Source organism: Littorina saxatilis, linkage group LG13 (assembly GCF_037325665.1).
Source record: "Littorina saxatilis isolate snail1 linkage group LG13, US_GU_Lsax_2.0, whole genome shotgun sequence".
Classification (NCBI taxonomy): domain Eukaryota; kingdom Metazoa; phylum Mollusca; class Gastropoda; order Littorinimorpha; family Littorinidae; genus Littorina; species Littorina saxatilis.
Genome location: NC_090257.1, coordinates 13,075,370 through 13,090,715, shown reverse-complemented (window position 1 = coordinate 13,090,715; position 15,346 = coordinate 13,075,370). Strand labels below are relative to the sequence as shown.

Sequence of the window (15,346 nt, the reverse complement as noted above, 5' to 3'; positions counted from 1 at the left end):
CAGATGTTATCAACAGAAAATCGGAAAAATGGATGTCTTAAAAAGGGGGAAGTCTTTAATCAGGGTAGGGGGTCGCTTTAAAAAGGGGAAGTCTTTAATCAGGGGAAGGGGTCACTTTAAAAGGGGAAGTCTTTAATCAGGCGAGGGGGTCGCTTTAAAAGGGGGAAGTCTTTAATCAGGGGAGGGGGTCGCTTTAAAAGGGGGAAGTCTTTAATCAGGGGAGGGGGTCGCTTTAAAAGGGGGAAGTCTTTAATCAGGGGAGGGGGTCGCTTTAAAAGGGGGAAGTCTTTAATCAGGGGAGGGGGTCGCTTTAAAAGGGGGAAGTCTTTAATCAGGGTAGGGGGTCGCTTTAAAAAGGGGAAGTCTTTAATCAGGGGAAGGGGTCACTTTAAAAGGGGGTTCCACTGTATTTCATTCAATCAAGATGGTGTTCTAGTTTTACCCTATCAGGGCATTGGTAAGATATGCTCTACATTGATCTTATTGTCTGTTTATTTTTCACAAACTGATTCATTAAATGAAGAAATAAATATAAAACTTCGTCAATTCTGATGCTGGAAATTCAGCAGCACGCCACATAACCACAAACAAAACAGACCATAGCAGAAGATATCATCACACAGTCCGTCAATATTACCCAATATTGACGGACTGTGTAATGATATCTTCTGCTATTGGTCTGTTGAGACAGTGATATCAAAATCGAGACCCCTGGTCTCGATTTTGATATCACTGTCTCAACAGACCAATAGCAGAAGATATCATCACACAGTCAGTCAATGTTAGATATATTGCTAATTCTCTGGACATTTTGTATTTACTGTAAAGAAATTACAAAAGTATTTGTCTCAGTTTTGGATGTTCCATATCCCTCCCTCTGATTATTATTTCTTTTTGTTCACTCTTTTCTTGTACTTTTCAGTATTTCAAAATGTCTTTTCTTTCAAAAAGTCTTTAGTCACTTGCTCAACTAAATTCTGGGATCATTACATTTTCATATATATTTGTTTGTTTTCAAATTTAGGTGTTTTTGTTTTTGAAGTGGGGAAGCAATAAAGAGGTCGTCGATATCAAAACTGATATCGATGGAAATGTCGTCGATATCACCTTTGCACTGAGCTCAGTTTTGCCCAATTGACCAATGGAAATCCACGTAACATATGAAATAGCAATATTGGGTAATATTAAGACTTGGGATAATTCTTTAGGAGTTTCCATGACGGTGTCCGGGGGTTGGAACCCACACTGGAGAGTTCGTGGCGATGTCAGGACAAGAAGTCACATCGGGAAAGGTGGATGGACGGTGGAGTCCCCATCAACAATGGACGTTGAGACGAACCGGTACTTTTCGCTAAGGGCGAAGTAGTGTTTCTCGGGGAGGAACGTGAGATATGGAAAACTGTATCTGCATGGATTACAGTGGCACAAGAGTGTGTAAAGGACGGCATTAAGTGAGAACTACGAACTCGTGAGTGTCTGTCAACATCCTCTCTTGTGGAATAACCTAATATTGAAATAGTATGGTTAAGAAAGATTGTTATACTATGTACTCACATGTATTGAGTGATTGCAATATCACTGTGTGAACTGTGCGTTCGTGAGTGGTGATTGGTATTGCTGTGAAGAATTGTATTGTTATTTGTGAGGAAATAATAAGTCTGTATCCTCCCAGATTCTGTGTGTGAAGTGTGTAGTGCGAAGAGTGAAAGAGTCAGTTTAACTAGATAGGGCAGAGCACGTAGTAATAGAAAATAACTTCTTTATTCGCATATTCCACTTCATGACAACCAATCTATTTGAGGCTTTACACTCATGGTTTTGTATGCATCGACAATTACATGCATACTACACATGTATAACTAAAGAGAAATATCACTGATGACAAAACAAAGAACAAACGCTCACCTGACACAGATCCTCAGCAGCTGTTCTGCCGAGTCCAGGTCAAGGGAAGACAACCCAGATAACTTGCTGAGCAACTGTCGCAGGAAGTCACCGGTGCTTGTGGCCGCCATGGCAACCACTTTCTCTCCCACCTGGCTCTCTGCATCCTCCAGGGCCTGAAATACGTTTCAATAAGTTTTACACCACGTTTTAGCTGTACATTTCAATAAGTTTTACACTAGGCGAACGACAAGAAGAAGAAGAAGAAGTTTTACATCACCTTTTAGCTATGATTTAAGATTAAATCAGATTTTCCTAAATTTCAGATTGAGAATCATGAACTAAAACCAGATTATATCAAGATGTCATAGATTAAGAATCCTTAATGTCCAGACTATAAGTTCTTTGCAATGTCATGTTTCAGAAGTCTCAATTCTCATCGCAGACCACTTTGCACTTCAAAATAACAAAACAAAATGTGTGCCTACCTGTATGGGGGAGAGCAGGTGAGGCAGGCTCGCCCTGAGGTAGGTGTAGTGACGACGTGTGTGTTCAGGAAACAAGGCCACCATGGTGGGACACAGGGCCGCAGCGTTAAACACCGCCAGTAACACTGTCACATCTAACCACCGTCAAGGAATGCAACAAGACAAATCATGGTGGGACACAGGGCACTGCTGTGCAGAGCTCACTCTTTAGCTGGGCTGGCCTGGCAGCGTGAGATTGCCTGGCAGTAGGCCCGCTATAAATAACACACTTGCTCCACTGCTGTCTGCTAGTGCTGGCTGCTACAGCCAGAAAGTAGGGTAGTGTGTATTTTGACTAAGCACACACAATTAATTGACACGATCAAATAGACTCGGGCAACCCATGGCATAATAGGGAATACATTCAGCTTTAAAATGATACCAAGCATGAAAAGGTCGAGAGTAGATGCAAAGAGTGTGTGGTGTATCAAAGAGACAGAATACAAACAGAGCATTCCTGTCCGAGCACAATCTCTTCCAATCTCCACTACATTCACACCCCAATTACTCAAGCTGTCCACTTCCCACAAGCAATGTTAGTAATGCAGTGTGAAGTACAGCATGCCAGCATGCAGAATCTCACCACCAGTCTTGTTACCAGGTCCTATTCGCCCACAGGAAGGGGTTAATTACTCCACTGTGGGGGGGCCGCGCGCCAGGCAAGATAGCAGCTAACGGTACTCCTGTTGCTTGTGTAAACACTTAGAGAGAGAGGGTTCTCACATTCACTGTTTGTGTCTATAAAACTCTGGTTATTCTATTAGTCAGTCACTGAGCCAGTTGCTGACAGTGAATTCTTTAAAACTGTATCACAGAAGCAGGCTGAGATCTTTTTCAGTACATAGTATTCAGACTTGTTTCACAAAAAAGACACTTCTCAAAGAAGGAAATAAAACACCTTTCTGTTGTCTCTGAAGGAACATACACACTTCTACAAAATCACAACCATGAAGAGACACCGTAATTTAGGCCAGTTTATACAGGTTAATTTGCATTACTTTGGACTTGACACTGCTGTTCTAAGAAGGGGAGAGACAATGGTTAGCTGTTCCTTCATGAGCACTCTGATCTTGTCTTCATCATTGTTTATTCCCAGAACTCGGCCCTTGAGAGTGTGCTTCTTTTGTATGAAGTTTCCATCACGAAGTGTGCACACCCATCTTTCAAGTCCCTTTGCCAGTCAGAAAATTAACACACACATGATACACAAATCACAGTTTGTCCTTATAGAAACTTTTTTTTTCTTCCAAAGTTAAGTCCTACACATCATTGCTCATGACAGTTCAAAATACAGACCTACAATCAGGTACCACAAAACACAGTAGGAATAGTATGTTAAAACCCATGTAACAGCATCAAAACTGTCAACAACACATCTACCACTGTGAATAAAACTCAGAACCCTGCTCTCTTTCAACAATAAAAACTCCATTTAGAATACTGGTAACTAAAACCATTTTTGCTCTGGTGCATACTCTAAAGTTTCAATTCACTAACACAGTTAATCCTTGGAAACCAAAAAGGTCCAAGCACTTGCAATAGATCACTGAAAATTGTAAACATCCAGGGTTTTTAATAGGGGCCAAAGAAGGGCCAGCCTGCTGGTGCCAACAGCTGCCACTGACTGACCCTTCCCTGTGGGAGTGGAATGTCTGGCAGCAGGGGGTATCTGGTAGCAGCTGGCCAGCAGCTAAAGGGGAGGATTTTGCCTGTGCTGCACAGCAGTGAGGGCCGCAGCGTTAAACACCGCCAGTAACACTGTCACATCTAACCACCGTCAAGGAATGCGACAAGACAAATCCTGGTGGGACACAGGGCCGCAGCGTTAAACACCGCCAGTAACACTGTCACATCTAACCACCGTCAAGGAATGCAACAAGACAAATCCTGGTGGGACACAGGGCCGCAGCGTTAAACACCGCCAGTAACACTGTCACATCTAACCACCGTCAAGGAATGCAACAAGACAAATCATGGTGGGACACAGGGCCGCAGCGTTAAACACCGCCAGTAACACTGTCACATCTAACCACCGTCAAGGAATGCAACAAGGCAAATCATGGTGGGACACAGGGCCGCAGCGTTTAACACCGCCAGTAACACTGTCACATCTAACCACCGTCAAGGAATGCAACAAGGCAAATCATGGTAGGACACAGGGCCGTAGCGTTAAACACCGCCAGTAACACTGTCACATCTAGCCACCGTCAAGGAATGCAACAAGGCAAATCATGGTGGGACATAGGGCCGCAGCGTTAAACACCGCCAGAAACACTGTCACATCTAACCACCGTCAAGGAATGCAACAAGGCAAATCATGGTGGGACACAGGGCCGCAGCGTTAAACACCGCCAGTAACACTGTCACATCTAACCACCGTCAAGGAATGCAACAAGACAAATCATGGTGGGACACAGGGCCGCAGCGTTAAACACCGCCAGTAACACTGTCACATCTAACCACCGTCAAGGAATGCAACAAGGCAAATCATGGTGGGACATAGGGCCGCAGCGTTAAACACCGCCAGTAACACTGTCACATCTAACCACCATCAAGGAATGCAACAAGACAAATCATGGTGGGACATAGGGCCGCAGCGTTAAACACCGCCAGAAACACTGTCACATCTAGCCACCGTCAAGGAATGCAACAAGGCAAATCATGGTGGGACACAGGGCCGCAGCGTTTAACACCGCCAGTAACACTGTCACATCTAACCACCGTCAAGGAATGCAACAAGGCAAATCATGGTGGGACACAGGGCCTTAGCGTTAAACACCGCCAGTAACACTGTCACATCTAACCACCGTCAAGGAATGCAACAAGGCAAATCATGGTGGGACACAGGGCCGCAGCGTTTAACACCGCCAGTAACACTGTCACATCTAACCACCGCCAAGGAATGCAACAAGGCAAATCATGGTGGGACATAGGGCCGCAGCGTTAAACACCGCCAGAAACACTGTCACATCTAACCACCGTCAAGGAATGCAACAAGGCAAATCATGGTGGGACACAGGGCCGCAGCGTTAAACACCGCCAGTAACACTGTGACATCTAACCACCGTCAAGGAATGCAACAAGACAAATCATGGTGGGACACAGGGCCGCAGCTTTTAACACCGCCAGTAACACTGTCACATCTAACCACCGTCAAGGAATGCAACAAGGCAAATCATGGTGGGACACAGGGCTGCAGCGTTTAACACCGCCAGTAACACTGTCACATCTAACCACCGTCAAGGAATGCAACAAGACAAATCATGGTGGGACACAGGGCCGCAGCGTTAAACACCGCCAGTAACACTGTCACATCTAACCACCGTCAAGGAATGCAACAAGGCAAATCATGGTGGGACACAGGGCCGCAGCGTTTAACACCGCCAGTAACACTGTCACATCTAACCACCGTCAAGGAATGCAACAAGGCAAATCATGGTGGGACATAGGGCCGCAGCGTTAAACACCGCCAGAAACACTGTCACATCTAACCACCGTCAAGGAATGCAACAAGGCAAATCATGGTGGGACACAGGGCCGCAGCGTTAAACACCGCCAGTAACACTGTCACATCTAACGACCGTCAAGGAATGCAACAAGGCAAATCATGGTGGGACACAGGGCCGCAGCGTTAAACACCGCCAGTAACACTGTCACATCTAACCACCGTCAAGGAATGCAACAAGGCAAATCATGGTGGGACATAGGGCCGCAGCGTTTGTTTGTTTGTTTATTTGTTGCTTAACGTCCAGCCGACTACGCAGAGCCATATCAGGACGAGGAAGGGGGGGATGAAGGGGGCCACTTGTCAAGCGATTCCTGTTTACAAATGCACTAACCCATTACTTGTGTCCCAGCAGGCTTTAGTAAAACTAAATTAATACCTACTGGAAGATTACCAGTTTCCAGTATGTTAAAATAGGCTTAACCTATCTACTGCTGGACTTACATCAGAACACTAATAGACTAAACTATACATGAATCGCGAGACAAGCGGCAAGAGAAGAGATTTTTGGAAAAAATACAGGTGAATGAGCAAGAAGGCAGAAAAAAGAAAAGAATTCATGAAGAAAAAGAGAGCATGACAGGAAAGAGGAACCAAAAATCTACCTAACAGCAAACTAGAAAGCTCCTGCGGTTCCAAAAACAGGAGGGGCTTTTAATTTCATAACCGCAGTGCCCCACTGCGGGAGGCCGCAGCGTTAAACACCGCCAGTAACACTGTCACATCTAACCACCGTCAAGGAATGCAACAAGACAGATCATGGTGGGACATAGGGCCGCAGCGTTAAACACTGCCAGAAACACTGTCACATCTAACCACCGTCAAGGAATGCAACAAGGCAAATCATGGTGGGACACAGGGCCGCAGCGTTAAACACCGCCAGTAACACTGTCACATCTAACCACCGTCAAGGAATGCAACAAGACAAATCATGGTGGGACACAGGGCCGCAGCGTTAAACACCGCCAGTAACACTGTCACATCTAACCACCGTCAAGGAATGCAACAAGGCAAATCATGGTGGGACACAGGGCCGCAGCGTTAAACACCGCCAGTAACACTGTCACATCTAACCACCGTCAAGGAATGCAACAAGGCAAATCATGGTGGGACACAGGGCCGCAGCGTTAAACACCGCCAGTAACACTGTCACATCTAACCACCGTCAAGGAATGCAACAAGGCAAATCATGGTGGGACACAGGGCCGCAGCGTTAAACACCGCCAGTAACACTGTCACATCTAACCACCGTCAAGGAATGCAACAAGGCAAATCATGGTGGGACACAGGGCCGCAGCGTTAAACACCGCCAGTAACACTGTCACATCTAACCACCATCAAGGAATGCAACAAGGCAAATCATGGTGGGACACAGGGCCGCAGCGTTAAACACCGCCAGTAACACTGTCACATCTAACCACCATCAAGGAATGCAACAAGGCAAATCATGGTGGGACACAGGGCCGCAGCGTTAAACACCGCCAGTAACACTGTCACATCTAACCACCGTCAAGGAATGCAACAAGACAAATCATGGTGGGACACAGGGCCGCAGCGTTAAACACCGCCAGTAACACTGTCACATCTAACCACCGTCAAGGAATGCAACAAGGCAAATCATGGTGGGACACAGGGCCTTAGCGTTAAACACCGCCAGTAACACTGTCACATCTAACCACCGTCAAGGAATGCAACAAGGCAAATCATGGTGGGACACAGGGCCGCAGCGTTAAACACCGCCAGTAACACTGTCACATCTAACCACCGACAAGGAATGCAACAAGACAAATCCTGGTGGGACACAGGGCCGCAGCGTTAAACACCGCCAGTAACACTGTCACATCTAACCACCGTCAAGGAATGCAACAAGGCAAATCATGGTGGGACACAGGGCCGCAGCGTTAAACACCGCCAGTAACACTGTCACATCTAACCACCGTCAAGGAATGCAACAAGGCAAATCAACCACTGACATGGAAAGGCAAGACAGAAGACGCTTTTCGCACAACCAAGGTTCTTACAGCTACGGCAACAACTAAGATAGTAATGAAATTATGAAAACTGTAATAGTAACAAACAAACAAGAAAGGTTAGTTAATGGAAGGTTTAATTTTAGACAAAATGAATTATTCCCAAGTAAGAGCACCCTAATGGTCTTTGCAATGAGAGACATACACATTATTATGTAAATTTATCTGAGTATGCTTTGATTGCAACCTCCAAATTTGGATTTTTGTTGTTTTGGTTATGAAGAAAAATGTAGTCACATAGAAGAAGTGACAGAAATGAAACATATTTTTGCATTCATTCTAGTTGAGTAGTGTTCTTTGTACAATGATGTTCAACCAATCTTTCAAGTTCAACACACAGTTATTTTAGGGTTTTGACAAGAAAGAAGTGTGATGTTCCTTATTTTATGGTAGCTGCCTTATTTTGTAGTTAGAAGGATACAAGCTGGATCCTCGGTGTCAGGCTCCGGGGAGTCAAAGTAGGGATGGAGACACAACAGCTCCTCCGCTAGCATCATGGTCAGCTGTGCGTGACGCTGGCCAACTTTCTGGCTGCAGCTGAAATACAGAGCACCGCAATAGTAATTGTTCATGACATTTAATATTCCACTGACTGTGTTACTCGCTTCCATACTTTTGGGATTAAAGGCGCAACTTTTGTCACCAACGTTGACCCCAGGAACAAACATATTTCACTTTGTACTTCCTTTTGCTTGTGCCCAATACACCGGAAGTGGCTATTGTGTGGATTGTTCTCATTTAACTTTAAAAGTGGGGGATGTGCCTTTTACAACGAAGCGCCTTGTAGTCCAGAAAATACGATACTTCATTTACTCCTGATCTTTTCCCTATCCCTACTTACACTAGAACCCTATATCCTCCCGCCTAACGTTACACACAGACACACACACCTCCAGATGTCGGTCCTGTCCTGAGGGTATCGGCGCAGGTTGTCCAGCAAGGCCATGATGGTGCTGTTGACGCTCTCCCGGGTCGCCATGCGCATCTCACCCAGCAGCCCCCGCAGCGCCTCGCGACTGCTGTACGAATAATCCTGAAAGAATAATACAGCCACAATGCTCCATGATCGTGTTTATTTGGGATTAATAATACTAAAAATAATAATAATGATGATAATAATAATAATAAACACTTATTAATCGCAACGTCTCATCAGAGCTCACGGCGATGTACAATAGAAAGCGTGCAGGTATAAAATACAGGTAATAGGTAGATAAAAATACTATATAGACTATCCTTCATAACACTTACCTAAAAACCTATAGATATATAGATATACATACGACACAAAGCTTCACAGCACTGACTTATAAACTATATAAATACAAATTCACACAAAAAGCTTCAAAGCTCTTAATAAAAAAACAAAAAAGGTAGATTGTTGGAACGTTTGTTATTGACAAAACGATACATTCAAAGCTCTTACATACACAAAAACAACAACTGGTGGTTCAAGAAGAAAGAATGGCTAGAGGTGTTGTTGGAAGAGATAGCTTAACTCTTAAGGATTAGCTTAACCGTAAAGGATTTGCTAATACCAGTGTATGTTTTAGTGGGGGACAAAACGATGGGTTAAAACCAGAACCATTTAACTGGTTTGCGGCCATTTTGAGAAATGGCCACTTGAAGTTTTTAACCCCTCAAAAAAAATAGTAAACACAAGATTACAACCTTCATATTTTAAGCAATAGATATAGAGGAAGAACTGGTCATGTACAGTTGAAATCAATTTAATTGAACTACTCTATCATATTGCTGGTCGATGTGAATGCGTGATATATTGTGTAAAAAAATTCCATCTCACACGGCATAAAAGCGCTTTGAACTTCGGATAAGGCGCTATATAAATAAAGAGAATTATTATTAATTATTATTATTATTATATGAAAATAACGTATAATTTGTTCTGCTTCCAGAATACGCTCCTTCTTTTTTCTCAGTCCTGGAGCTAGAAAAGCCCAGCGCACCATAGCTGCTTCTGACTTCCAAACAGATCCCACTGTGGCCTGTGCTACAGCAGTCAGAAGCAGCCTCCTCACACATAGCATGTTCTGCTTCCAAGCAAAAGCTTACACTGCAACACTAGTTTAAATTGTTTTAATGTTTATTGCCGCAATAAGCACACATATTTCAAGTCACACACTAAACCATCATTAAATAATTATGTATTCGTCTAATGTATGGCCTAATGAACGCACACCTTTTACACACAATTAAATTGCAGGTATTTTCCCATGGCAAAAAAACCCACATTCTTTGTTAACATTCCAAAAATAAATTGTATTTTGGTTGTTTTCCTAAGAACTCAATAGTAAATCTTATTTTGTATCAGCTCATATTGTTTTGCATTACGCACAAAAACTACAAACCCAGCAACAACGACAAACTGACCACACACAAAGCGAACAAAGCAGCACAGAAACAAGCAAGCAAACAAGAAAAGCTTCACTGATGATCAAGCTTGGCGCATTAAAACCAATCACACAAGGACAATAAAATCACGAGTTCTAGATTCTGATTTCATGATACCCTGCGTGTTCATTATCAATAAAAACAAATTGGCATTCTTACCTTGTGATGTACTTTTTTCTTCACAGAAGTGTTGTGCACAAAAGTCAAAATCAAAGTCAGACCTTAAAGCACATCCCTGTATTTTAGATCACAGTTTCAGCAGAAAACCAAACTCTAAGTCACCATCAGTTTTGTCAATAGAACTTTGATGACCACGTATCAGTTCCACAACTGACATCTAGTGTGCTGGTAAAAAACGTTTTACACACATATGATCTCTGGCCATCTTTCAGAAAGAAAAACTTCCTTGAAACTTGTCTCTTTTTTGGAGCTGGTTCTCCGTCTGTTTTCAGGTAAGTTCTTGTTCCCGTTTCTTCAATTCAGTGACAAACAAAGTCTTTCTGTCGCTCATATGAAGAGAGCGAATAAAAGGCCTGAAAAATGTCTTGCCTTTCTTATTCTGATATTTTGCTGGAACACATCATTTTACACTTTGAACAGTCGACAGTTCTGTACTGCTTTTGCCCTAGCCGTTTCACCGGTTGTCCTTGAGTAAGATTGACCGCTCAGTTTCTTTGTTTTTCTAATATTATTCTTCCAGGTCTTAGGGTTGCTGAGTCTTTTTCGACTAAACTTCTTCTTTGGAGGTGTCACATAGGATGCCTCCTTCCTCGGAGATGGCAGTTTTTTTTGCTGGGGTTCCATAACAAGATGGAGGAGATGCTGTGGTAGATTCACATGAAGGAGCAGTGTCAGACATGTTAGAAGCTGAAGTGAATACACCATTAGGAAAAAAATCAAAGTTAGTATCATCTGAGGTGATTGTAGTCACTGGGGTTGAATCAGAGTCAACATATGCTGAGGTAGAAGCACACACAAGAGAAATATTTACAGGTGTTGGGCAGCTCGATTCATGTGGAGGGGTGGAATCACAACCAGTATGTATTGGAGTTGATGCACGAACAGGAGAAAAACCACATTCACCATGTTTCTCGGTAGACTCTTCGATTGAAAAATCAACAGCACAGTCGTCATGTTTCAGAGTAGATTTTTCCACTGGAGACGCTTCACATTCATCAGGTTTCGGAGTTGGTGCAAGGACGGAAGACGCATGTCTGTCTGGTTTTAAAGTGGTTTTTCTCCTGATGCATGCATCATAGTGTTGTGGCTGATTCTTGGGAGCTGTCAATGTCAGGTAAATGGGTTCCATCCGCACATGCACTTGTGGATCAATGCTCGGTCTGATATCCACCACAGGGTGAGTCTGACGACTGGTAAATATTTTTACTGGTCTTTTGGTCACGTTTGCCAGCGCTAGAGGTAACAGATCACCTGCACGAGTGTTCCAGCAACCACTTCTTCCTAAGTCCTCAATCATTTGAAGTATGTTCATAAATCTTTCATTTTCGTCAATGGTTGGGAGATCAAAAAAACCGGAGTAGGGCTCTACATTGTCTATGATGTGATAACAGACTTGTTCTCTCAAATCATTGGGACGGGTTACTTGTCCAAGATGGAAACATGATGCTTCGAAAAAGCAATTTCCATTTCCTGGAACTTTAATTCTCGTTAAGCCATTGGCAGTGAGAAGATTCTGCAACCTCATCCCATGAATCCGGAGGACAGTCTCCTGAAATGCTTGGTGCTTTTTGCTTGCCTGGACGGCCATATTCACCTCCTGCTGAACAGCATCTGCACAAGATATAAAGACTATGAATTCTTCTTTTAAACTGGCAATTACTACTACAATTATTCACTGATAAAAAAGTTAATTGCCTTCGTACCATCGCTGCTGCATTTAAACTGTAAACAGTTTTCGAGTTTTTATTCACACACAAAAATAAAAAATAAATACCTGATTACACTGAATATGCTTAAAGTATCCAGGCGCGTTTTGTAAAGAAGGAAGTAAGTGAGTAAGTTAGAAAATAAGTGTTTGGGTGTGTGTGTGTGTGTGTGTGTGTGTGTGTGTGTGTGTGTGTGTGTGTGTGTGTGTGTGTGTGTGTGTGTGTGTGTGTGTGTGTACGTGTGTGTGTGTGTGTGTGTGTGTGTGTTTTGATACTTACCAGACTTTGTACAGGGAGGCGATGTTTCTTGGGTTTCAAGAATCATTTGCTGAATCAAGTCCTCATCTGGCCAGTCATTCTCCTTCGACATTGTAAAAACCTGTGATTTAAGAAATATATTAGTCAAACTCACAAAAAAGGGTGGAAATAGCGCTGTAATAACATTCATGTAATAACATTCATTCATCCATCCATAGGTTACAAGCAGACAAAAATTGTCATTATCTGCCCTGAACATTCACTGAGGTTATTGATTTCATTTTTTTATCGAAAACTAAAGAGCTGAAACACTTCAACATTCATGAACACACACACACACGAAACTTGACAAATACGCTTTTACCAGCCTGTGCTTTTATTTAGGAAAACAAAACTATACACACACAAAAGCTAGGGATCAGTAGTATGCAGATTACAGAATTTAGACAATCAGAAAGTTTCCCTTATGAATACGAATCAGAAATTAAGCTGTAACGACTTGTTCAAATGGGGGAAACAAAAATATATGATGATACTCACTTGAATCTGTGTCCTGACTCGAGCAACAGCAAAACAGACTGTGCAGCAGATGTACAATAGGCAGAATGCTGTTCTTTGAGTTTTCAGAAAGTGGACCAACCTTTTGTCAGTTTGTTTTCTGTGGATTAAATTCGCGTCATTTTTGACGTTTCGTTGACACGACCTTGCGACACCAAGCCTCATCAATTTGTTTCCATGAGAAAATAGAAACATTGTATCAACATGACACCTGTCATAACAAGCTATGCTGATAACGGTACATCCGGAGTCTGAAATTCGGATACTGACAGGTGTCGCTGACCTGTTTTGCTTTCCACACTCCCACACAAATGTCATTTTTTGCCGACAGCAGACTCCGCCACTGCTTGTAACACCCTTCTGTGTGCTAGGGGAAATCCCACACCACACTGAGAGGGTGAAAACCAGATACACCCACCGCTATAGTGACCTTGTCTGGTTGCGCTGAGGGCAGGGAAACTGACTGTCACACAGCGATCAGAAGAGGTCAGGTTGGTTTGGTTGGTTGGTTGGTTGGTTTTTGGGGTTTAATGTCTCTTCAGCAGATGCTAGCTGCTATTCGAGACCGATGCAGTTATTTCCTTTTCCCTTCATAGAAGAGGTCAGGTTACGATGGCTGCTTCTGGCTGGCAGATAAACACTCCCCATTACTCACATGGCTCAGAAGCAGAACAGACTAAACTGAACTTATCACGTTCTGCTTCCAACCTGGATGGAGTTAGATGGTTCTGCTTCCAAGATGAGTCCTAACATTTCTTGGAGCCAGAACAAATTATGACTTATAAATACACAATAATCCAAGATTTTCAAGAATCCTTCACAGGAAGTGAGAATCATATTACCATAAGTCTAATGACTATACAATTGCAAAACCAGTTATTTTGAGGTAATTGGTTCTGGTTTTAGCCCATCGAAAATATCTGTGTACATGTGTCATGGTATTGCAAGTGAATTAACCTATTTTGGATGGGAGCAGTCACAGTTCTCCATGCTAAAAACGTACAAAGTAGGAGTGTGACAAACATCTACACTGTATCTGTACCTATGAAATCCTATTTGAACCTTAGCAGGATGGAGGAAGATATATTATTTTTCAGCTTACCCAAGTACAAACTTGTTACTGAGTGAATTCATTGCGATCCGAGTTATCATGGAACCTGTCCAGAAAGAGTTAAAGTATATGTACAATATATTTACCTCCATGCTCCCTCCTTTAAACCTATTTGTCCAGATTTTGGAGACCTAAAGAAGAGGTGTCATTGTAGTGACAAATTGCAGTGGCAACACAGTGTAACATAATACAGCACCAACCTGCAAAACGCCGAGGATGATGTCCAGCTGGTCGTCGCGCAGGACCAGGTGCTTGCTGAGTTTACGCAGACTGTTGATGGCATTGAGTCTCACGCTCTCGATCTCGTCGTTCACCATGTCGATGATGGAATCCTGGGACAGCACGGCGAAGCGAGGAGACTGCACCGCCAGCTCACACAGAGAGTCCAGGGCTGCGTTACGTACCTCTGTTGGGACAAAGACAGCTTAGCATAGTTTTGACTTATCTCAGGACAGCACAACAAAGCCAGGAAACTGCACCTCTAATTCACTCGGAGTTGAGGACTGCGTTTAGTACCTCTCTTGGCAAATAAACAGCGTTTGACATATCATGAAACATTTACAGCGCTTCCTTCCCTTTGTTGAACAGATCTCTAAACAGCGCTTTGCCTCATATACATGTTTAAGATTTACTTGAATGTACAACACAAGGGCACTGTACTGCTAACCCACACTAAGAGCTTTGGGTTGTGCTTCTTACCTCTATTTGGAAAAAAAAATAGCTTCCGTTAGCCTACTTTCAACTGCCTAAACAATATTTGCTTCACAACAAAATCAGGCGACTTGCTCATACCTTTGGCTTGAGTCAGCGATCCTATCTATAGGGTGGCATAAGTGCAGGGGACTGCATTACCAGCTCACACACACAGTCCAGGGCTGCATTTTATACGTCACCCCCTTACACACACACCAAAAAGCTGAACAAACACACACACATGGGTGCAACCTGGAAAATTCCAAAAACCGGCAAAAGTTGGGGTCCAGCTTTTTTAGTATTTAAAATGCCAAAAAAAAACTCTCCTGGAACAAAAACATCGGCAGCCGATGAAACCAAAAACCGGCTGCCGGCATGTAGCCGGCAGAGTTGCACCCATGCACACACACAGATAAGCACACGAGTACGGACATCACCACCTTCTGCACACACAAATACTGACCCCCCCCTCCTTCCCTTAC

The 15,346-nt window shown here is 43.3% G+C and overlaps 1 protein-coding gene across 1 annotated transcript in view; it reads right to left on the bottom strand.

Annotated features, from left to right (window-relative positions):
• LOC138983643 (integrator complex subunit 4-like) overlaps positions 1 to 15,346 on the bottom strand; it is a 28,837-nt gene that overhangs the window by 7,017 nt on the left and 6,474 nt on the right. The window contains exons 9-13 of the mRNA XM_070356925.1: positions 14,372 to 14,577; positions 8,837 to 8,979; positions 8,368 to 8,483; positions 2,373 to 2,506; positions 1,906 to 2,060 (exon numbers count right to left, since the gene is read on the bottom strand). Of these exons, the coding sequence (XP_070213026.1) occupies positions 1,906 to 2,060; positions 2,373 to 2,506; positions 8,368 to 8,483; positions 8,837 to 8,979; positions 14,372 to 14,577 (754 nt within the window). The remainder of the gene's footprint in view (positions 1 to 1,905; positions 2,061 to 2,372; positions 2,507 to 8,367; positions 8,484 to 8,836; positions 8,980 to 14,371; positions 14,578 to 15,346) is intronic.